The sequence below is a fragment of the Empidonax traillii genome, unplaced genomic scaffold, assembly GCF_003031625.1.
Source record: "Empidonax traillii isolate 1590-97213 ecotype Southwest subspecies unplaced genomic scaffold, ASM303162v1 scaffold2:size4533513, whole genome shotgun sequence".
Classification (NCBI taxonomy): domain Eukaryota; kingdom Metazoa; phylum Chordata; class Aves; order Passeriformes; family Tyrannidae; genus Empidonax; species Empidonax traillii.
Window position 1 is genome coordinate 1,217,671 of NW_020955195.1, and position 25,469 is coordinate 1,243,139.

The following is a 25,469-nucleotide window of genomic DNA, read 5'->3' on the forward strand; positions in this document are numbered from 1 at the left end:
CCACCCCATTTACAGACAATGCAAAATAGAATGTGAGAAGTGAATATATAGATTCTGCAACCTAGGATTTCAGTGCTAATGGTGATTTGCTTACCTCCCCAGGTTTACCTTAATGCCAAAACCATTTGTTATGCTGCACTGGAATCAAACTACCTCACTTGTTCCAAGCTTATACATCAAAGACTCGAGTTTACTCGAATATGAAGGTTTCATCTATCAGATCAAAAATGGTTCACAAGCTCAAAGCATAGTGATAACTTTGAATTTCCATTTCTCTCAGTCTCTGAGGGTCTTGAGGTTGACTCAGTTCCAGTCTGTAAAATGGGAATCAGCTTCATTCCACCCAATTTTTTCTCTTTTGAATTGTTGGCTTCTCACAGGCTTTTACTCACAGTAACAGAGAAGAACATAAATGTCAGTGAAATATCCCCTTTCGCATTGAGATGAAGGCTTTTCTACATGCACAGATAATGATTCGACTATTTCAAAATAGTCAAGCAACAACCACAGAAGTGCCCCAACACAACTTTAGCTGTTGTATCCGAATGTACACAGCTCAAAGTTTTGAAAGCCAGCGCAGAAACAGTCACTGTGAACTGAGGGAGGCAACGTAGACCATGCTTATCTGATATACAATATTCAACAGCATATGGTTGATCATGCTACAAAATCTAATTATTCAAGTAAAAATCTGAATCAAACATGATTAGCTTTTTATTCAACAACGACGTTTCTCAAAAAACAGTCCTGCAGTTCTTGTAGCAGCAACCAAAAAGGCACGTAAGTACAAAACAACTCAAGACAGATTAGGCAGAATACAAAATTTTTAGACAGGCGTTCTCAAAGCAAAATCCTGAAGTACAAAGCTTTTTTTTGTTTCATAAAAAGGTACATCCTTCCTTACCAGTTTCCTTACTGATGTCATGTGCCTGCATATGTAATGTCCACCTGTACTTACTGAAAATCCTGACAGCACAGCCTCCAAATACTACTGTCAAATTACTTGGGAATTTTATGTGCATGGATTCAGTTGTGTTTCAGTAGCATTTGCACCATCTAAACTTGTAGTAGCTGTGAGTCTTCCCTTCTAAAGAATAGCTGTTTAGACGTAAAACTTAGCACACATCAAAGCAGTTTGACAAGCTAGTATTTAGCTGCTGTTTCAAAATCTTGGTTCATTTTTCATGTTGCCTATGACCCCTCTTCGAGACTGGTGCACAGATCCCCTAACTGGAACATGCTACGTTGAAGTTATACCACTTTCACAATTCAGAGGTTTGAGTTTAGATATTTTAAAGTTAATAATATGAAAAACTTAACCCGTAGTATCAAACACGCATACAATTACATATGGAATGCAGGAAGAAAATAGTATTTAATATGAATTTACTGTTTAGATAATGGAATTCTCTGGGAACGCATTCTTAAAAACTGGCTTCCAGAAAGTGGTTAAAGAAAGATATATAAACAAAAAATAATTAAAGTTCCGCCCTCCTTAACTCGATATTGAGTTATTGTTGTAATTCAATAATAAATGATATAATATAGCACAAAATTATATCCTCATGTGTTATTTTCTTCCTTTTGGCAGTGTTAGGAACAGTCTATTTTCATTTGGGAGGCGGGAAGGGATAATTCCTTGAAACTCATCTGAAGTTCCTACATTCTGAGAAAATGCACAGCGAACAACACATTTTACATTGTTCTGGGGGAAACAAAATGTTCACACACATTTTTGAGAATGTTTAAGGGTTTGAAGAAACTGATTTAAACCTTTTTAGATTACACCTACAAAAGAGTCATAAATGCAACAATGATATCCCCTTTTAAGAAATGACAGTAAACTGTAGAGTTTGAATTGGAAGAACACTGTGTCATTCACCAATTCCAAAATTCAGCGTTTTTCCCCTCATCTCATTTGTGCCACTCTGGAACAATTCTGTTAGTCGGGTTTCAGTGCCATCAGTAGAAGAATCTGGAAGTTGCTATGCAGTGTGAAACACTTATCCCAGTAATCTGGGGAAAGACGAATCCAAAGCAGCAGTCTAATTCAACACAGACTGTGCTGCTTCCTTAAGAAGTGATGCAGCTTTGTCCAGTTCTTGCTCCGTTTGTTCCACTGTTATCACTACCCGAATACTAGAAAAGGAAAAGCAGAACATACACAGTAAACTTCACTCTTAGCCCTCAGCTTTAGAATTGCCTTGTACTAATTTCAAGACATTAAGATCACCATCTCTAGGGAAATTATTATGAATTCAAATTCAACCAGAAACAAGACATATGGCTAAACAGAAGTGGTCAGACTACCTTTTTGTCCACCTCCCCTGGGCCCCACCGCACACCCCACAGAAATCTGTTATCTTTTTTGCCTGCAGACCTGCAGCTCATGGAAGCGTGCTACATGCTGACCACTGAGATTCAGGTAGTTGAATACAGTTACTTCATGGTATTAGCAGCCTGTAACAGTCACTGAAAATACACCTCAAAACAGAGCCTTTCCCATTTTTCAGAGGAACAACTATTCAAAGCAGTCTGCCAAACAAAGCCCCATCATTGTAGGGAAAGAGACAGAGTTATAGCGAATAAAACGAAGCAGCACATTGACTTTCACTGACCTGGGTGGAGGAAGACATTTTTCTTCCTTCTCCAGATAGCAAGCCTGCGTTAATGCAACCCCACCGTTCATGCACTACAGATAAAGAAAATACAGCAGTTGTCAACCTGAGAAGTTCTGATGGCGTATCGTTTTGGTCACCAAATACCTACCACTAACTTTTACTAATCTGGTGTCAGGATCACTGGAACTTCTTTCCCAAACCGAGGTTTGGAAGGTTCTGCAAAACCATCTCTAATTTCAGTACTGCATTAGCACATAAAACAGGTAAGGGTGTAGTGTCTTTAGTTTTCATCTTCAAGTAACCAGGCAAATGTGCCGTATTAAGCAGGCAATTAAATCATATTTAAGCATATTTTCAAGGAAATCAACTTCAGGATTTTCTTTCATTGTGCAGTCTTGTTTACCTGCCACCTGATTTAATATAAAACTTCCCCACCAACCTTTATCTCCTTCATGTGGGAGGAAGAGAACCAGTGTGTATTGAAAAGGGGAAAAATACCACATACAGAACATGAGATTCTTCACAGAAAAAAAGAAACAAGTTCATGGACTCAAAGAAGCAAAGTTTGACCTCAAATGGTTAAAAATACACCACCCAAAGTCTGTTTTTATAAACATAATAGAAGCTGTCTAAGAAGCAGTAACACAGCCCTGTAATCAGCAAAGAAACCTAAAGTCTTGCAGCATTTCTGCAAGATATTTCAACAAGTTACCCAACAAGCCTCTCTACCCCTCATTCATTATTGACATTCAAAGGCAATGATGTATGTTAATTGCCACGGGGACACTTACATAATCCACAACTCTTTTGAGTAACTTCACATCGTTTTCTCGAGATCCACAGCTCTCCTCCAGCTGTAAGTGCAACGCTGGAGAAAAAGATTCTCCCACCACTTTTAAGCCAGAAATCCTGAAACAAATAAGATACCTTTGATGCACACCCTACTCAAAGACATGTGCTGAAGTTCTAGATAGTGTTTTCCTTTACTAGGTGGTGAGTGAGAAAAGGTGGATATTTCACTTTACTAATACTAACACAGACAAAACAAACGTGCATTTTAGCTTGCGGTACATAAAGACAACAAAACTTATCAAGGCAATGTCTTTCCAAAGGAGTTTCAGTAAATTTGTGTAACAACACTGACTCCTTCTTTTTCAAAACAGATTAATAATTCAGAAATTCTTCAAGTATCCTTATGAAGGTGTAGGAGAAATGCTCCTGTTAGGTTTGTATGTTGCTGATAAAAACCCAGCTAGCTGGGTCAAGTCTCTGGAGCCTACGCTAAGAAAATAAATAATAATAAATAATAAATCTTTTTATCCACTTAAGAAGGGATAAGAAGGAACAAGAATTATTTTTTTTGGTAAGATTTCTGATTTAAAATTATTTCCTGTAGAAAATCTTTACAATATCATCTGTCACTTGATTTCTGGACTTTGACGAGCTTGCGTAACACATATTTTAGGAAGATCAGGCTTATTTGACGGCAGGATCATTCCAAAAGAAACTAATATAATCATTCATGCATTTGAGATTTTGTATGATTGTTTTTATAAGCTAAATTGAGTTCTGTAATATGTAACAGAAAATTGTTATATAAAAGATTTGTAAAATACAAGTGCACAATTCCTGCACATTAAACAGGTCTTGAATAGTCACAGTAATTGCTGATATTTTTTTTTTAGTATCAATACTTGCCAGGAAAAAAAGACGCAATTAGTCAGTGTAGTCATCTTTTAAAACAGCATAGTGTTAGGAAATTTTACACCTTATATTTCAGATAAATTCTGGCAATTTCTGATATGCTTCCAGAACAATGGGAACTTCGATTACTATTTAACATTCAACTTTCATATGTAAGAACAATGTCAGATTAAAGGTGACTGAAAAGTGCACTGAGATGTCTGAAGGAGTATCTGCTAAGCTTCATTCCCTGCTTTTCCCTGGACAATTTTCAAAATGTTTATTGACACTTTGCATCATTGACAGCTTTCACACTCTCCTAAGGATTTACATGTGTAAGAGCTTGCAAACTTCCTCACTACATTAAGGTATAATCTCATTTCAAAACCTGTAAAGGCTTTTAAAAACTTGGACTCTTTCTGAGTAGCATAACTGAAACAGTTGGGAAAATATGATTTTCTTCCCTAATACATACATAATTTTGAGTATATATCCCACTCTAAGCATCTGTAAAACCCAAAACAGATTTGTGTAAGAAGAGTTCTTTAAAGTTGGCATTATAAAGGCATAGCCAAATAAGAGCCAAAAAAGCCCCAAACCCCACACTTACCCCTGTAAAGCTTTGTGAATGTGTTCGCATTTAGTCCGGAGAGTCTGAAAAATGTCTACACATAAAAAAAAAAAAAAAAAAATTAAAAAAAAAGGAAGAGAAAGGAAAGGCTTAGATATCCTGTTTCTACTTCATGTTTCTCTTAGTCCAAGATTTCAAAAATAGCATTTGGAATAAAACTACGTTATGCATACCTACTGAACAACTAAGTCTCTTCACTACTCTTCTTAACATTCTCAATTCCCCCTTCTGCCAGGAAATAAGAAGCTTTTAAGACCTGACAGATGCACTGCTTCCCTTTACCTCATTACTCCAGCTGCAGTGGTTCCTGGTCATAATACAAACACTCGGCAATGGAATTCAAACAGCAGGTCCAGGATACAAGTATCTGTAAAACATCCATTGCCACGCAGACTCTGCTCATGGATCCTTCACCCTTTCCCCAGTTTACTCTTATTCTTAAATTAATTCTTAAACATTCTTAAAGAGGAAACCGGTTCCTGGATCTGCAGAGCTTGGCTCTTTCCCTTGGTGAAGGCTGACCCTCCACTACATCTAACAGTCCTGTAACTTACTTTAATTTTTTCTTGATTTCGCTTCAGAGGACTGGGCACGGGCTAACCCAATAACTTTGATTTATTTGTGACAAATTAAATACTTCACCTCTGCAGCTGTCCTCCAACCTGCTGGTGCAAATGAAGGTTAAAAACGAATACACACAATTTGGACAATTTTGTCCTCATATGCCTCTCAGCCCTACAAAAAAAGAAAAAGTCTTTCCGTGGTGGTCTAGCAGTGGTCTCTGATCCTGGTTAGGATTCAGAGCTCTCACTGGAACTAGATGATCTCTACGGGTTACTTGGAAATGATAAAAAAAAACAATTGTGCAGTGCAAGTGGAAAGGAAAGGGTTGATCAGTCCTGAGGAAACATATTTCCATTTGTTTCTATCTAACCTTCTCTTCCTCCATTTGTCTTAAAGGAATCTGTTTTCAGGGGAAAGAGCATAACTAAAAGCAGAAAAAAAGTTTCTTATTTGCTTTGCAAAAAACATCTCTGTCCTCCAGCCTCAGCTAACTCGCTCATTTTCAGCTCTGAGAAAGGAAGGGGAGGAAACACTGAAGAGAAAAGCAGGGTGGGAAATAACATGAAGAAAAAAAAATGCATGTAAAATAATCAGCTGAAAAACAGAGAGGCCTTCAGAGAAGAAAGGTAAGAAATCAAAGTAGGGAGAAGTGTGAGTTATTAGCTCTGGGTGAAGAAAGACTGAGGTAAAACATCTTCCTGAACTAAGTACCTGGATTATCTTCCATGATATTCAGAGCCTCAATAGCAGCAGCAGCTAACAAAGGAGGTAGGGATGCAGAAAAGCAGTAGCCTTGACCAGACAATCTCTGTGGGGGAGAAAAACAAAAAAAATCAAATCTTTGTATAGCAGTACATACAATGTTTTAAAAGTTCATTCATATACATATAAACAAACTCTTCCCTCCATACCCAGTGGTACATGGAAGGATTTAAAAGTAGGTCTCCATCTACAGTATTTCACATAACCAGTTTCTGCATGGAATCAAACACTGCCCAATCATCTATTCATAATACTGTTTGCAAATTGATATTAGTAACTAAATCTCATTTCTAAGCAACTAATTGTGCCCCACCATTTAAAATGAGACCTGGCTTACCTGATGGTCAATAATAAAAGATCTTCCACAGCAGAATCCTCCAATAGAAGCCAGTGAATTTTCCATGTTTGCACTAATAAGATCTATATCATCAATCTGTCAGTTAAATCAACAAGTTATTTAGAGATACTTTTGATTACATGAAGACTACTTATAAGTTAAATCTATTAAGGTTATATCTTGTTTCATATCATCATGAATACGAGAGAAGATTCACCAAACTATCACATAAGAAAAATGAAGCTACAACTGAAATAATGATTTTAAACAACACAGAAAGGACTTTAGAAACTGAGATTTCTGGATCTGTAAATAATTTCCATAGGCTCTCTCCTTCCCAGGCATTGCAATGTGAAGGACACAAACAGATTAAATTATTTAGATACTGGTGACAATTCCACAAAGCATTCAGTGTGACAGTGTCCTTTAAAAGCATAAGTAGTGCCACTGTAAGTAGGAGATAGAACGTGATACTGAAAACAGAGTTTGAACCTCAGAGGCACAACTGTCTTTTTTCACTTCAGGGATGCAAATATTTATTTTTTTATTTTTTTGGCCAGGCTCTGAAACACTGTGTCTATAAATGAAGTTAACAAAAAAAGTCAATGAATCGGAAATTAATTTAACAGAGAGGTCAATTAATCAGATGGTAGTTGGCAAGCATCACAGTAATACTGTCTGTTTCCTTTTCTAAATTAATTTTTTCTTTTCTGTATTTGGTAGCGAGACACTTTAAGTGAAAACAACAGGACATGGAGGGTACACTCCTAAACACTGTTAATGCCACAGGTATTAGAAAAACAATTGCATCATTTGCTCCTGTGCAAACCTCTCGCTCACAACAAAAACGGCACATACATTTATCCCAAAGTGTTCAGTAATTCCTCTTCCATGTTCTCCAAGGACTCCAAAGGAAAGGCTCTCCTCCAAAAATATTCTAACTTTGTATTTATACTTCAACTTTATCTAAAACAAAGAGAGTTGTATAAAACGTGAGTCAAGTCCATCAGAATCTGGTAGTAAAATGCATGGTTGAGGTAAGGTAAAGAAAGAAAAGGACAGTATTCTGAATACTGCACAAATGTCAGTTCTAGAGTGGTGTTCTGTCATTAGTACATCTTAAAAGCCTTCAAAATTATTCCACCATGTAATACTACAGCAAATTTTATAAACGTTCACATATAAAGAAACTGTAATTTTTTTTTTTTTATAGATTATCAGGTACTTTCAAGATGATACATTTTCATAGCATTTCTCCACTACTAGAATAAAGCCTGCACAAAAAAGCCGTTCTATGCTAAATAGCAAATGTTTTCCTTGGAGTCACTGTTTCTGACAGTTGTGTGAAGGTTTCTTTGAAACTTTTTTTTTTAAATAACCTAGTTTTGTGATTCAGTATCACACAGCGTAGCTGAAAATACATTATATTTTACAGGTTAAAAACTAAGACCATAACCAGATATTAATTTCTAGGACTCAGTAGCTTCAGATCCTAATCAGAAGTTTCAAAACAAGGCAAGATTTGAGATCACCACTTCATGAATATAAGAGAAAGCAGGAAGGTAAACAAAAAAACTGCATGCAGAGCTTTTCTATGTAGGCTTAATTACACAATACCATTATTTCATTACCATTTCATATGTAGTTCAAAAGGGAAATTAAAACCACTTACCAACTCTGGAAGAGGGCAAATGTCTCCTGTGTTCATATACAGTCCTTCAACTACAATAAACCTTCGAGTTACACGGGCCTTGCGAGGATTCTTCAGAGAAAGATACGGTTTCAGTTCACATCCATTAGTACTAACAAGCAAAATTCTAAAGTTTTTGATAGGGAAGATTTTTTTGAAGGGAATGGTCTCTTTTTCAAATAAGCTCTTACTTTAGTTTAAACTAAATTTAATTTTTCATCTCCAACAATAGTTGAAATGCCTCATTGGACTACTTTTTATTTACTTTGTAATAATTTTAAAGCTTTTGACTCATACACAAGATTCAAGATGCCTTGTTTTGCAAGAAATCATAACCAATCCATCTGAAGTTTATGCATAAAATACAAACAATGCACCTGGAGAACAAACACCAAGAATTTTGCTCTCTTATACTGAGCATCAGCCTAAGCCTTCAGAAGACTTTTCAACAAGTGGTTTGAGCATGAGGATTCACCACGCAGCACAAACTTCTTAAAAATAGTGACTTCATAAAACACAATGCAGAAGTGTTTATAACACTCGAGTTACAAAGTCCTTGTCTGATCTGTGGACAATGCACGCTGCTTAAACTTCAGTGGTATAATTTGAGCTCTGCAGTTTTAAAATGCCATTTTCTCTGTTATTTACTTCAAACCTTACTGACATTTTCTGATCAAGGATATCAAGTCATGCTTCTTGCAGTTTTCAGTTCTTGCAAAAGGTTTCTTGTAGAAAGGCTCAGCAAACATCTATTTGACTTTTCTGAGTGACAGGCACCAAACCAGTCGCAGCCCACTCCACAGGCTGTACCAACTCCAGTGGTATGATCCTTCCTACTCAGAACGTCTTAATTATGCACACATGGTCCACATTAAGCTCTTGCCCACCAGCTTTATGTTCACATTCAGCTAATTGCATTAAGGAACTTTACCCGTGTAGCTAATTCAAAGCACTCTGCTCCAACAAACCAAACGTGTTACACAAATTAGTCTGACAACCACATCTAAAAACTCATGTAAAGATTATCTGGCAGAACGTATTTTCCATGAAGGTACGCTAACTCGTATGTTATCTATAAATTTGCTATTAATCAGATCCATTACTGATTTACACAGATGTTAAGCTGATTGACAGTTTATCTGCTTTACTTTTTCTGTGTGTTACCCCAGAACCAGCTTTCTTCCAATTACCTGTAACTTGCCAGCATTCCATGAACAAACCACGTAATCATGACAGCTACTCAGTTAATTCTTTAAAAACTCGTTTAACCAAGTTATCTCTACTTGCTGATCCTGATCTCAGTCACAGTTTTTGCAAACCCTTTAGCGTTACTGTCAGAATGAGAAGCAAGCCACGAAACTGACTCAAATTTTTCAAGAGAGAGAACATCTCACAAGTTGAAGGCAGGACGGGGGAAATCAACAACAACAACAAAAATCAACTATGTTGATTCTATAAATTAAAGGGTAAGGACTAGCCATTTTTGAGTTGATTTTATAATGTGGTATTTGAAGTGATAATTAACTTGCATAATTAATAAGGTAAATGCAGTTACACAAATTTCTCAGAGACCCAAAATCTCTGTAATAGTATTAAAAAAAAAAAAAAAAAAACAAAAAACCCAACAATATCTCACTTCAGTCATCTGTCCCCTGCTACTAATTCCTGTGAGCTCAATTCTAGTTGTTAGGCAGGCAAATACAAATTAATATACATGTGTTTTAAAATTATCCTAATTACACAAGCAACACTAACTGTTCAATAGAGATTTAGGAAAACTGAGTAACTGCCTAAAAACACTGCATCCATTCAATTACACAACCCAGTTAAAAAAATAAAAAAAACAACGGTGGGGGGGTGGGGAGGAGGTGGCACAAAAGAGTACAAATATTTCTTCAAAGGAATAGTACCTTTTGATCTTCAGTCTCTTGTTCTTTCAGCAGTCGTTCAAGGTCAGCCATATCATTATGCTTAAATAACTTGATGTTACTACGAGATGCTTGTAATCCCTTCTGAATAGCAAAGCAGGCAGCTTCATCTCTGTAAACACAGCAAACCCTTCTAAATTTGCACTCGGTTTAACAAGTATTCCAAGAAAGCTGCCCTGCTTTTGAGCAGATATTTGTAGATAAAGCCGATTTTTTTTTTTTTTTTAAAGCGCCGCATATTTTATTTACATTTTGAAAACTGAGTTCCAAAATTTCCCTATGCACTATTGCCACTAAAAGCAAGCTAAGAGGTTTTTTTCTTGATGTGTACACCGGTCCTTTTGTTTGCATCTGACAGCAGTTTCAGAACAACATTTCATGGACCAGCAATAATACCATGGTAATCACTCCAGAAACTTCTGACTCTGTTTGCTCTGGGTCTTCAAAAAAGAAGCTCAAAGGTGTGCCTTTTACATTTATAGTAGTATTCAAAACCTCATTTTTAACATCCTTTGGGAATAATATCTCCGTGTTCAGAGAAAAATCTGCCATTTTTAGGTGCTGGAACAGCAAACTTCCAAGTATGATGGGATGTGCAGTTTCGCAGTATGAGATAACTAAATCCAGGGTACACTGGCACCCGTGAGCAGTGCCACAATCCTGGTCATTTGTCTCAGAAAGCGCTGATCAAATACATAACCAATATATGACCAATAACCAAACACGGCCAAAAAGCATGATTCAATTTAGGAAGGGGCTTCTGCAAGCTTCACATTTGGAAAAGTGAGCACCAAAGAAACATTTCTGGCTGACAAATACAAAAGTGTCAATGTGTTGTGGCTTAACCACAACTCACTACTCCCATGGAGAAAATGTATCAGTTCCCTGCCTAAAAATCGAATGCATCAATTGAAATTAGTATGTATTATATTCAAAATAGGTATTTCTTAATAGTTTTCACGAAATGTTCAAGCTAAACTGTGAAACTGCATGTCTCAGAAACTTAGTGGATGTTAAAGATCTAAGTACTAAAAGCGTCAGAAAGCTTAAGGAGAATCCATCAAATCTTAACTAAATCTAAAGCCCTTTTCTTTCGCCCAGAAAGATGAATATTGTTACATTTTTTCCTCCTGGTTTTTTACTCTTCCCTAGACAAATCATCACCAGCTGCTCCCAGGGACCAGATAGATAGTCTTTGACTGAATCCTTCTTTGTCTTCAGTCAAGATAGTCCTTGACTGAATCCTTCATTTGACCCTGTATGGCTCTTTTTGTGTTATTTTAACATGTACCAACAGTTATCCAACCAAATCCATTGCAAACAGGCATGAGGGGAACAACTGCCCTGGAAAAAAAGGTGGAAAGCCAGCAGTAAACAGGACAGAAGCACTATAACTGTACAGCTTATTAAAAAGAAAATTAGGTATTAGAATTATGTTAGTTCTTGAATGCAAAAGTTATCCTGCTTTTTCTTCAGCTGAGTGCCCAGGTCTGCACATTCACGATCAAAGCAGCAACTGATTTCAAACATTTGTCAAAGAAAATACATTTGAGCTTGATATACTTGACCAAAACCAGCAATATTTTTAAATGTTCAACTTAATATCATTAGCATTCATGAAAAATTGAAAGGAAAACCTTCTAATCTGGAATTTCCCAAGTAGAAAACAACACTTACACGAACACAATGTCCCCTCTCTTTGAATATGCAGGAATAGCACTGGCAATTGTTGCAAATCCATATGAATATATAATAGCTTCCTCAGTCCTCATGAATTTTGCTAGCCGTTCTTCTAATTCTAAGTGCACATCTATTCAGGAGAAAAATTGGAAAGATCTCACATAGCTGACTTGTTTTTACATCAGGAAGACTACCATTGCTTTTATCAATCATCTAATTGAAGCAAACACAACTTTTATTTGTAGGAGGAGTATTAAGACAAGTAACTTCCCAAAACCCAGTTGCAACCAATCCATCCTTAGTAACCAGATATTAATCACAAGCTTTGACAGGTCTGAAAATATTTATGCAACATATTTCTCTAATGTTCTTATGCAATGGTAATTAAAATCTATGTGTGATTAGACCACAAGTAAATGATGTAGCATTCCTGGACTCTGACTAGAGAGCACAGTTACTACAGTCAGACAAAAAATTATACAATTTATAGCAATTAACGAGGTCCTGTTGGCAGACTCTTGGTTCCTCCAAGCTGATGCTTCCACAACACAAGCACATCTATCGCTGTAACAGAAAACTGCTCTTGTCAGACTGCAAATCACAAACCACCTCCTGAACACACTTCAGTCACTTGAAAATGTCACACCTCCAAGATTGAGATTACTTACCCTTAAGAGAAATTGACACAATTACACACACAAGCATTTCCCAAACCAGTTTGGTCAAAGTGCCCCTTGTGAGAAATCAAATATTAAAAAAAAAGGGTATATAAATGTGGTATATGAACACCACCTGGTGAGTGAATTGTTGCCGCAGAAAGGTGACCACAGCATTTAGTATTCTGCCTAAGCAAAATAACCTGTATCAGATAAACTGTTATTTTGACTGTCTAACTTTCTTGCCACTACCTGCTTCTGCCAGTAACAGTCAAGAGAATTATGCCTTTTATCAACTGGAAATAAAAAGATACTGTGTGACTTGGAACATCACCACTGGCCAAATGTTACCAGATGGATGGAAGGAAGGATATTGACTGGATTTCGTTCATATACTTTCTGACCGAGATTTGAAGTAGTCCTTTCTGTCAGTAGAGAATAATAAATTAGGGGGAAAAAGGACTAAACTACTACTTCTGAGTGGTCAGCTACTGATACCTAATGGGGAAAAATTTTTTGCTGGAGCATAAAAGAATACTCACATAATTTAAGTAAAAAACTGGGAAAGGTAAGAAGACCATCACAGTTCAAAATCAGAAATGGCATCCTTCTCACTGAGCTTTATTCAGCAACAAGCACTCCTAACTAAGCAATGCTAACCAAGGCAGAAACAGTGGGCAAAAGAAATATTGTCAGTAATAACATCTAACAAATATATTCAGATTTGTGTCACAGAAAAAAAAGGATTTTAAAGCCCAAGTAAATTCTGCCAAGGGCAAGAAGAGTCAATTTCCAAATGACACACACTTGATGCATCATTACATCACATGCTTTGTATAAATGTGAGGCTGGAAAGTGTTAAGGCACTACTAATTAAGATTTCACCGTGATAAAACCAGAATTCTACCTGACTCCCTTATTTTTTACTGCAATGTCTTGCTTTAGTCTGGTTACATCACTTGGATTAGCCTGGCTTGGCTGAAAACTGCAAGCACCACCTAAAGAACATCTGGACAGAGGAAGATAAGACTATAACAGCTTATGAATTATGAAACCTTCATACAGTTAATATAGTTAATAACTGCTATGAATTGCCAGTTTAGTGCCTAGCATGAGCTCACAGGTAAGTCAAAAGCAGAAGTGAGACCGAATCCTACATTACCTTTTACATATTTTATCCAACAGGTAGACCTAATTTTCTAAGTAGTACCAATCTTGTGGCTGATAGGCAACCTTAAAGGCTGCTTGGCAAGCCTTAAAAAAACACCGCCACCAAACCCCTCACCTGTCATTGTGGAGAAAACTCACACAAATGTTCATTTACGTGTGAATATACAAGTACTTCAAGCTCATCATAGGATGAAGTCATGGATACATTCTTCAGGGATACAACACAAAGTAAAAATGTCTCCATAGGAACTCACTAAATCTATTCTACATCTTCAAACTGTCATAGAAATGAAGAATCAAGTCTCCATTCAAAGTAAATTATACCCTGATATCTACGTTTTAAATAAGGAGATCTCTAATATTTTTAGGAAATATCAGCACCTAAGAGGGGAAAAACCTGAGCAATAACAACTGACAATTATCAATTATATTCTACATAGTTAAGTAAGAGGAAATTCTGTGTAGTTGTGTAAAGAACATGACTTATTTACCAAAGTCACAGCACACAAAAAATTGAGTGAAAAGTTTAAGGCATACAACATTAATGATGCAAGACGCAAGTGTTTCTTCTCAGAGATTCACAATCCTGCAATACTCAAATGTTTCACATCAGCTGAAAATGGAAAGACAGTTTGGGATTGAACAAGTACATCAGGAGTTTGTCTCCCAGCTAAAATTAAGTCTCCATTACTTTATCTGTGAAAGTTATATCAAATAGGTCACTATAACATCACTTCTCTAGTGATGTCATACAGATTACAGCCCCTGCTTTGTGAAATGAAGCACTTACCCAAAATTTCAGAAGCCAATGAATAGCAAAGGCTATACAGTTTGCATCTGAGGATTCGATTTCCAAAGAGGGCAGGAAACAAGCCAAAGAATCTCTCTTACCAGAGAAAGCCAACTTTTAATCAGTCTCTTTCAAACAATTACTAGAAAGAAACAAAGCAAAAGACTTCACAAAATTTAAAATCAGCTTGGACTCAGAAGGTGGGAGGCAGCAGCCCACAAGTTTTCTTGAGAATTTTTTCAGAATTTCAGTGGTTTGTTTTTTTCAGGGGCAGGGAGGGATGGAAAGCCTGTATGAATTCCAGCAGACCATTGCTGAACTGTCATCAGTGAGGGAATCTAGTTTCCTAAAAGTTCTCTCTCTACTAATCAATGGGTTAATTTGAGCATTCAGACACACCCTGAATTCCATTGCCTCTGGGAAGAGATTGGAAAGTTCACAAGATGAGTTGATAGTTTTTAGCCTGCAACTGCAGCTATTCATGTATTACTCTTTGGTTTACATGCGAAACACAAATGCCTGTAAAGAACCATTTCCAGAGCCTGATATTTTACAACTTCCTACTTCTTTAAAAGAATGAAAAAACACCCCACCTTAGTAACACCTGCCATGTCATAAAATCTCTCAATTGCAACACTGAAGTCATCAGAAATGAAAAACTTCAATTACAGCATTAGAAAAACGTAACCAGTAATCTTTATCACAGCAATCAGACTGCCCTCTTGTGGTCCACTTAGGAACTTTAATTTCCGCTTTCTCACTTATATTGACCATGCATTATTAATTCTAACAGGTTTATCTTTTTTCTTTCTACTATGGTGGCCAGAACCAAAACAGATCATACCATTTGTAATTCTCCCCCAGGACCAGCATTAGAAACAGTAGGAAAATGGATAAAATATTAAGAAACAAAGCTAGGAACAATGGATGCTACCAACCCTCAACAATTACAGTAAAATGTGTGTCAGAGGACAACTGTTCCTCAAAGCAGCAGAAATAACTTTTTGCTTGCATATAGGACTATTCTGGCAGATTTACCAAACTAGTCTGACCTTTAAAGGCAGATCAAAGAAAGTTACTCACCAAAAGTACCATAGAATCCTCTGGGTCCACAAGTGCCAACACCGTATTTCTTCAGAGATGCTTGGGCTGCACTCTTTAACAGGAAAGAATTGTATGAAATATTCCTGCACTAACTCTCTAACTCTTCTACACACTTCACACTGTCAGTTTTACACCACAGTACACAGACCAGTTTTTGTATCGTGTAACATGACCCCGCTCTACCTAAAGTATAATAATTTACTGATTTCTATGAATTAATTTCACATCTATGAATTAATTTCACATAAACACTTTAGACAAGTCTTTATGCACAATTTCTTTTATTCTGATACGTAAGGACATTAAATACTAATCTAACTTGATAATCAGGTAGTATGCAGCAGTACACGAAGACTAAACTTTATCAAAAAATATAAACTTAAACAGCACAAAGTTACAAGGCTTAAAATCTTCCTTGCTGCCTTACAAGTGTATGTTCTTGACAAAGTTCATGTTTCCTGAAGTAATTCTTAATGTCAAGGTAACATACAAAGTAAAAGTGGAATAATCAATTGGAAGAACTCACCTTAACCTTTTCATTATCCAAAAGTCCAAGAAAGTTAAATGATGCAAAGTTTATACATTCCTTCCCATTAACAGTGATTATGTGGGTGGGAGGACTGAAACAAAACATATTACAGACCTCTTGTTATGAACAAACAGTGGCCATTTTCATAAACAGTCAAACACCACAGAGTTTTGTTTTTCAGCAATAGAAGGCACATAGGCTTTTCAAGTCTCTCCTTCCACTTCTTCCCTTGCAGCTGCCGATCAAAATTTAAGTTCAGTGTCAAGACACAAATATCCTACTATACTCAGCAAAACCACTATTCCTGCAATTTAATAAAGAAATTGCTAATATGTTCCTGACTTATTTAATAATTCCTTGTTGAAAATGCAATTCATAGAAAGATGACTCCTGAGGAGATTGATAAAGCTTCTTCTTTAAAAGCACAGTCCTACCTATTTGCAAGAAGGAATACTACCAATAAAAAGGAAATTTAAAATAATTAAGAACATTAGTTTCTTCAACTAAGCAACGGCAAAAAGCTGACAGAACAGATCTGGAAAGCCTTCTACTAACACCGTGCATGTGCTGAGCATCTTCTGAATGCTGAACCTGTCCCCACAAAGGAGCTGTCCTGCGTTACTGCAGTGCATATTCTGCACGGAGCAGACCTATACCTATGCATTTTGGCACAAAGATGAGATTCAATGTATTCCCAACATACTATCAAAGCTGGCAAATTTACAACGATTTGCCTCCCAGCTCTACCTCTCAAGCCTAAAAAACACACTAATGATCACCAACAACTTAGAAAGCTGCAGCCCTCATGAAAACAGGGCCACACTTTGCTACCAGAATTTTACCCAAACTTCTAAAAGAACACCCATGATTAAGGCAGAAAACACTAATGGAAAAGCTTATTTCAGTGAATAATTAAAACCAAAACATGGATGCTGACAGCATTCTAAAACCTGCTGTGCAATGTCAGAAAAAATAAGTCTTTGCAAAACAAAAGATACCGAAACAATTTCTTTATCTTTTCATGTAACTCCCTTCTCCCACTATAACACAATTCATTAGTTATCATGGTTAGGGACAACAGTTATGAGATACTGAGTAAAAATATAATTTCAAGCTATATTCAAAGAACTTGCAACCAAATCCTTCAGAAACTGTCTTTTTAGGACTGAGAGCATGCCAGCTGTTCCTGGAACTCTCGCTTACTTGTCGCATGTATTGAAAAATCAGTCGCAGAAGACAATAAAGTTAAGAAGGCACTAAATGATGTGACTTAAATTTTAAGGCAGAACAAGAATCAGCATGAAAATTTTGCAGGTGTACTGTTTTAGGAAATAGATTTACATTTTCTGAATGAGATCTTGTACAACAAAGCTATCTTGCATAGGTTAGTTCACAGAAAGTTACTACAAGAAGTGACTAATTTCTGGACCGTGACTGACCTGTCATGGGTACCTTGCTCATCACCGATTCAAGACTTACCACTTTTTTTGTTTGGACAAGTCTCTGCACCTTTGGCTTTGCTCATCATTTGGCAACCTTCACTGGCATTATGAAAGTGCTCAGCAGCAAAGGAGCATTATTATCAGACGGCATAAACTGAGCTGCATACTGAGGGAGGAGGAAGTATGCCACCCCCACAAAAAACAGGTCAAAATTTTTGAAATATTTAGTTTTTCCAGAGTGGTTATGAGCTTTTATACACCCTATCCACATATTACTGTAACTACAAAATATCACTAAGATTAGTGAGGGTGGTGAGGCACTAGAATGGGCTGGCCACAGAAGCTGTGGATGTCCCATTCCTGGAGGGGATGAGCAACCTGGGATAGTGGAATGTGTCCGTGCCCAGGGCAAGGAGGTTCTATGGAGGGCAAGGATCTTTAAAGGTGCCTTCCAAAACAACCAGTTTATGATTATGATTTCTATAATTCACTATTCAAAATAGACATTAAGACATGAACATCACTGAAAGACTACCTCAACAGCAGGAATAGGGTGACCCTAAAACACTAGTTAAAAAGGGGAAATGCTCTTGAGCTGAAATCAGGATGCAGACGACTTTTCTTTCTGTATTAATTCTGAAACATGGGATACATTCATACTCAAAGTTACAGCCTCACTGCTGTTGAGCAACTTATGGAAAAGCAGTTAGTTGGTAGTGAAAACATTGTAAGACAAATGTCAAGTTTTCCCCACAGCCACTATTAAGTTCAACAGCCACAAGACATTAACATTCTGTCACAATGCATTTCCTAGCTGTTAGCACCGGAAAGTTCTACAGAATTTAAACATTTTCTGAATCATTCTAGAAGATACATTTGTTCAGGTTTTGTTTTTTTTAAACATCCAACACTTCCTTTAACTCCACAGTACCACTTGTTTCAAAATTTTGAACAGTAACAGAGGGATTGTTCACATCACAGTTGATTAAGACAGACAGCCCTTTTCTATGGCAGACTTCTCTGTGGTGGCAGAACCATCAAAATGGAGCTCACTATGACAGCAAATAATTGGGCTCTGTCACGAAATTATTTCAAATTATTGGTGTCTCTGGAAGGATATTATGAATGCTTATACAGTAAGAGTTACTGACACACAAATCTGAAGCTTGTAAGAGGAAATGTCAGAGTGATTTCTGAAATAATGTGACTCTTGCCTATGCTGGCACACATTTTAAAAGCCTTGAAACACACAAGAAAGTAATGCTGAGCCACAGATTCCTCACAAAACAGCTTTACAGTCCAGCGTCTTCAATTCTAATTGTCCAAAGAGTAGCAACTTTTCAAGAAGTGCCAAGTGGCTAGACACAAAATCAGTTTCTTCTGAAGTGATTTGTGATAAGATGAGAAGGTGGTAACCACTTCTGAAGGTCAAAGTCCACACACATATCCAGAAAAAATGAAACAAATTACCACCAAACAATACAGATCCACAACGGAGGCAAAGATACAATATTCCTCCCCCACACCCAATATTGGAAAAAAAAAATTAATGATAAAACTTAAATGTAAGAATTTCTTAGTAAGAGAGTCTCCATAACGTTGCAAAACCAAGACCATCTTTTCAGTGGCATGTTCTCTAAAAATGCAATTAATTTATGAAAGGTTCTAAGGATATGGAGATGCTTAGTAAGCAATACGCTTAAAAATATGGACATAAAGTATTTGAGGTGAAATAAAAATACAGAATATATTTTGGTTACATTTACCCTGAAACAATGTTGTAATTGAGAGCCGGGTGATCTTTTGGCACAGGAGGCACAAGAGGCTCTGGTTGCCATTCTTCAATCAACTCTTCTTTTTCCTGATCAGGAAAACAGAAATACTGTTGAAAAAGGGAATTCCACTAAAAAATACATTATGCACTAATAAACAGTCGATAACAATTGTATTAGAAATCACATATGTCACTTTCCTGAGGCACTGAGAATTCATATTACCTCAGGATGTTCAAATGAGGGGCTCTGAATTCTTGGAAGACAAGATGTAAAGAAACGGACCAGATGTGCCTGTGCATTAAAGATCTTACACGGTAACAAAGAGATGAGATATGAACTTGCTGTCCCTGCCAAACTTTAATCAACTCCTCTATAGTTTATGTAATTGAATACAAATTACATGAAAATTGAATATAAATTGCCTCACTTTACATTTTCAAATCCTCAACAGTGCTGTTTCAACAACAGTGGCGTTAAAATACTTAGCAAAGCTACAAATATGTGAGGAGGATACACTGGAGGAAAACTGACAAATGCTCAAGAGAAGACAACAACAGCTACTAAACCACATATCCCTCACCAAAGACTAGTTCCCCATAAATTAGTCACGATTCACGCAAGCACCAAAGCCATTGTTCATACCACGAAAGCAGAACTTTCACAGAGGATTATTTACTAGCACAGCAACCAGTACCTGACAACATACTGTAAACACACTAACTTTGAAGGGCATGGCTACAGTGGATTTGTATTACTCTGTTTCAAAAAGGCTGCTTGTTTAAAGCTGCTTATTTAAATATCAAACTGATATAAACTTATATAAAATATATCAAACTGATATATTTTATATAAAAATATAAACTGATTTTTAAAAACACAACAGCATTGGGGTTTTTTTACCTTTTTAATTTTTTTTTTCCCAAATATACTTTTCAAAGCTTTCGAAGTAAAGATATATCCATAGGAACCCATGCCCTGCACCCTGTCTGGTCATGGACTTATTTATGCTCCCAAAACGCCAAACTATAAGGAACTTACAGTATCAGAGAAGTACTCCACCTTTTTAGTTAATGCTTTGGGAGATCTCCTTATTTTGAAAGAGAACCAGAAGGAAGAATAACTAGAAACACTGTCATCAAAGGATGACAGCCAATCAATTGAAAGATGATTTCTGCACAGGATTTCATCTTGCTCTTGCTACATGTCTGACTGAACCCAGAAGACACCTTCATGATGGATTTCTTCACTGTTTTAGAAGCGTGACTCCTAAGTGCACTATGTTGCACAATACACCATTCTGGTTCCCCAGGATGGACTGGTCTAACACATCACATCAAGATGGCTGTGCAACAGTGGTATTCTTCGTTCATACTCATTACACAGGGCCAGCTCCACTCTGGCAGCATCCCCAGCAACAATTCACAGAAAAACTTCAAGTACCATTACATGAGTAGTTGGCATAAAGGCAGCACAAGCTCTGCCCCCTGGGCTGGCCTATCTCCTCCAGAGGCTCTCTGGTGTGGTGAAGTGTGGGCACCACAGCATGACTCAAATCAGAACAGGTCAGCAGACAAATGAGCCACCTTTTCCTTGGGAACTGGCTGGTACTGGTTCATCCATGGGAGGTGTTGAGCGATCGCCTTCACATCATTTATCTTGTTTCTCCCTTCTTTCACTTTTCCTTTGTTTATTAAATGATTTTACATTTACACGTAAGTTTTCTTGCTTTTATTCTTCCTTTCCCGTGTGAGCAGCTGTGCACTGCTCAGCTGCCAGATGGGGTTAACCCGTAACACAGGCTGGTGTCAATTATCTGTGGATTTTTAGTGAAGACTAAGGAGGAGGTGTATCTCTGCACGTTCTCCACAGCTATTCCCCTACACAAAATAAATGAGCTCTTTTCACAGAAATTATCTACGTGGTAGAAAAAGAAGTGGAATCACTCCATGCCTCTGATGTATCAGTTTGCTTAACTCCTCCAACTCTGAAGAAGACACATTCACACTCTCACTTGATTGTTGCTTTTATGCTCACTTTCAACAGACTATCTGTAGACAAGACATTCCCTTCCAAATACAGTTCTTCCTATGGAAAAAACTACTTCCATCTTCGGAAGTCAATGGTAAAGCCAGCTAGACTAACTTGCATCTCCTTCCTTGGTTAGCGAGCCTGAACAAACCACCACACCAAAGAGCATTCGCCCATGATATTGTTTTGCCATCCAGAAAAAGGTAACAAAAAGTTAGAGGTGTCTTTAACACCTCAGGCCAAGCCCTCTGATGCAACACAGCTCACAGCTCTCTGCAGCTTTTTAATTCTGTGCCTTCCAATGTGAATCAATGTGCCTAGTCTGTATACAATTCTATTTTCAACCACTTTGGATTTTCGCTAATATTCACATTCCTTTTCACCCTTCAACTTCAGTAAATTTTGTATAAATCTCATCAGAACAATCACAGCAATAATGTTTTTGCATGCTTCTGTTTTTTTAGAAAGCCTGTTAACTGCTGTCCTCTCAGTGAACTTTAATACTATCATGCTGCAAAAGTAGGGTTATTTAAGCATAAGCCATTTCCAAATGTTTTTCCCTCTCCTGATCCCCTTCCAAACCCTTGCTTCCACTGAGCTGCAGCAGACCAGTTACAGGTGCAATCTCCCAGCTGCTCATTGTCCCCAGTTAAGCTGACACCCACCACTTCTTCCCCACATACCACTATTAGAGATTCCTCTGAGCACTTTCTCAGACACCTCAATTTCAGAAAAACGGTCAGTCACGAAAGAATGTGACATAAAACTAGATGATAATATCCAAGGTACACACAGAGATACCTGAGTGAAATCCTTACTTTGTAAGGAAAATATAGTTTTCAGCTTTTTCAGGTCACCAATTATGCAAGTGCCGCAAGGAGCCTTTTCCCACCATCTACCGAAAGAATTTTCAAAAGCAAAAAAAAAAATTATCCCTCAAAATAGCAGAGATCAAAGCCATCTGATGGAGGGAAACTCTACTAAATAAACTAGACTAGTTTCTGGATGGACAATTAGAGGCTACTTTAAAGCTGCAGCATATCCTCCTAGATGATCCAAACACTTAGTGTTTCACCGCACATGAGCTCCCTTTGTGTTCATTCCTCCTCTGCATCCTTTTTTTGAGACAACTACATTGCAAAAGAAAAAAAATTGCTGCCACACTATACAGTTTTGTGAAACCCACTGTAAACTCTCAGGGTTATTACTCACAGAAGCCACATATACAGACTGATCATTTTCCTACTCTCTACGCTCTTACAGTTCATTTTGCAAAGCTTTCATTTTTAAAATGAAGCCATCCACTGAGCAGAGCTAATGCCAGCTTTTCAGAGGTTAGCAGTCCCTGACACATCAGCTCTTTCTTATTTCTCAGGCTTTCAAACACAGTGCTACTTTAAAAGCACGAACTGAAGCGTTTAAGCAATAAGCAGTTTCTGAGTCCAAAGAAAGCTCACCCTTTGAAACTCTAAAAAAGCAGCATCACTTGTAATGCAGCAGTGGCTCAACAGCCAAATATATCCATAGCTATAAACTGCTTCTCTAAAGAAAAATATTTTTCCACCATACCTTAAGTGTTAGATCAGATCGCTCTTGAAGTTTATATGTCTTCGAGAAAAGAAGTCTTATTATCCACAGAATTAGAATTCCTTCCAAAATGAGATGGTATGCAGGGGCCTGAAAACGAAAGCACAAGAACAAGTCTATACAGAATCCTACTTGAAGCAGTGTGACACAACTCAACAGTTCTGTCCCTACAAGTACAATCAGAAAACAACCCAAGGCTGATTGATCATCAGCTCACGTGTTTCTCAATCAGTAAAAATTGTACCTATATAAAAGTGGATTGCGTTGCAGCTGCTACTCAAAGCTGTTAATTTGAGCGTGAATGGATTCAGTCTGCTGTTCGTAAACAAAACACTGACTAAATGACAATGGGTTTCAGTTCCACATATACACATAATCTGAATACTGAGGGCAAAGAGAGTTAAGTCATACAGGTTGCACCAGTCAGTACCTGAGAAGGCAGAGTGCTTTCAAAACAAGCAGAAGTATCCCAAGAGCCTGAGGGTCTGTGTCATCTCTGCATAGTCACTTCAACTCTCCATTCTTTTAACCTACAGTCCACCAGCAGGCACAGCTACCATTACTGACCAAGAAAGCTAAGTCTAAACTTATAGCCAACTTCTCTCAGTTTCACAGGTACTACTAGATTTGTCCTGGTGCCATTTACTCTCCTGTGTAGACATTTACTCTCTTGTGTGGACATAATGTTTGGGAAATACATCAAGCAAACCAGAACACAGAGTTGATACCACACAAAGTTAGCCTCTTTGGCTGCTTGGAGGGAGGAAAGTCAGTTTCCTCTGACAGTGCTGCTAGTCTGAAGCAGATGTGGAGTTACAGCATCAGCACTGGATGTGTAGTGTCAATCACTCCATTTCAGAAAGGCTCCTGACTACTATTTTTAAAAGACACAAAGTGCACACAAACAAACACACTCCCACTCCAAGTCAGGGGAAGAGATCCCACACATCGACACCTTCTGGTGGGATCTGACCTGTCAACAAGAAAAGTGGAACATACCACCCATCCAGAAATTAAAGGAATTTTAAAACCACTAAGGAGTCCTATGGCATATCAAACTGAAAATAACAAATCTATCTCTTGTACAGTTCTTTTCAGTTTGCCAAACATTAGGAACACACAGGTAAACCATGACATCTAAGGAACACATACACAGAAGTCCCTGTGCTTTTCAGTGCCTACAATTATCCTAGAGCGTGCTACCTGCTTCATTAGCTAAGCACTTCTACCTTCGGACTGCAAATCCTTGCATAAATTCTCAAGAAGTTACCACCCTTAGCCAAAGGAAGGGATACAAGAACACCGCCTATCACCAGGACATCCTTTTTGATATCACTAAACAAAGTCTGGGTACAAACAAACACTGCTGATTCCCCCCAGGAAGGAACTCGAGCCTAAGCACTTAGACGCTGTTTCTTGTTTTGCAAGCATCACTTGAAAGTTACAAACCCCGACCTCGTACTCAGAGCAACACTGCGAACCTCAGTGCTTTAATGCTCTACTACATCCCTTAAATGTCGCTTTATAACCTCAGTCCAAACAACACACTATTTAGTCCAAACCGGAACAATTTAAATACCTTTTATTTTAGAAACACAAGCACTGTATTAAATAGAGCAATTTCAAAGCTGCGTTAACTTCTTCTTGTCCCACTTTTTGCTCACGCTGGACTGACTGACTGTTGTTTCCCTCAGAGCACTTGGATCAGTAACGCTGTGAGCAGACTTGCACCCAAAATCGCTCTGACGGAGTCAAAGCAGGCCGAGCCACAATGAAGTCAGCAGGATCACTTCAGCAAGAGAGTAATTCAGTGAAAATAAATAACGCGGTCTGCTGTCAAATGCTACCAGCTCGTCCCACGGAAACCGACCAGACTGGCCAGATTCAAATCTATATGCAGAGCGATGCATCATAAAATGAAGTGTCTGCACCAGGCTGACTTTTTTTCGAGGCTGACAAGTTAACTTTCCGTGCGAGATTTTTAAAAAAACCCACAGTCCCACGGACTAATCCGAAGCGAATTTACGAACGCGGAGAAACGGGGCGTGCGCCCGTCCTTCCAGCACACGGGCGCGGTGCCCACACGCCAAGGGGGGAGCGCAGCGCCCCGACCCGCCACCCCAGACCCAGCGCCAGCGACACCACCTCCCCGCCCCGCCGAGCCCCGGGCCGCCCTCACGGCGCCGCACCTCATAGAAGGCCTGCACCATCTCCACGAGCACCCACTGCTGCCCAGCCGCCGCCGCCGCCGCCGCCGCCGCCGCCATGGCCGCGCCCGCCGCTTCCGCCACCGCCCCAGCGCCGGTCACAAGGGGCGGGCCCGGCGCGGCGGCCACAGCGCCCCCTGCGGCCCCCGCGGGGCGGCTCCTCCCGCGGGAGGGGATGGGGTGTGTGTGTGGGGGGGTGTTTTATTACAGTCATAAAGTCACGGGGTCGTTAGAACCGACCCGGTTGGAAAAGACGTCCCAGGATCATCAACCCCTTTGATCCAA

The 25,469-nt window shown here is 38.3% G+C and overlaps 1 protein-coding gene across 1 annotated transcript; it reads right to left on the reverse strand.

Annotated features, from left to right (window-relative positions):
• Positions 1–354: 354 nt before the first annotated feature.
• On the reverse strand, positions 355–25,260 carry SPTLC1 (serine palmitoyltransferase long chain base subunit 1). Its single transcript, XM_027893481.1, has 15 exons — positions 25,167–25,260; positions 22,960–23,067; positions 19,354–19,448; positions 16,143–16,236; positions 15,596–15,668; positions 11,894–12,026; positions 10,199–10,328; positions 8,271–8,360; positions 7,457–7,564; positions 6,599–6,694; positions 6,211–6,307; positions 4,915–4,969; positions 3,413–3,530; positions 2,619–2,692; positions 355–2,139 (listed from the first exon to the last, which is right to left on the reverse strand). The coding sequence occupies exons 1-15, from the start codon at positions 25,242–25,244 to the stop codon at positions 2,046–2,048; spliced, it is 1,443 nt and encodes a 480-aa protein (XP_027749282.1). The 5' UTR covers positions 25,245–25,260; the 3' UTR covers positions 355–2,045.
• Between the last annotated feature and the right edge of the window lie 209 nt (positions 25,261–25,469).

Excerpts from the sequence above, each read along its gene's own strand:
- SPTLC1 (XM_027893481.1), bottom strand. The coding sequence starts at position 25,244 with ATGGCGGCGGCGGCGGCGGCGGCGGCGGCGGCTGGGCAGCAGTGGGTG. Across the intron at positions 8,361-10,198 it reads AAGAGACTGAAGATCAAAAG|AATCCTCGCAAGGCCCGTGT; the intron begins GTACTATTCCTT and ends CTTTCTCTGAAG. Across the intron at positions 4,970-6,210 it reads TATCATGGAAGATAATCCAG|ACATTTTTCAGACTCTCCGG; the intron begins GTACTTAGTTCA and ends TTTTATGTGTAG.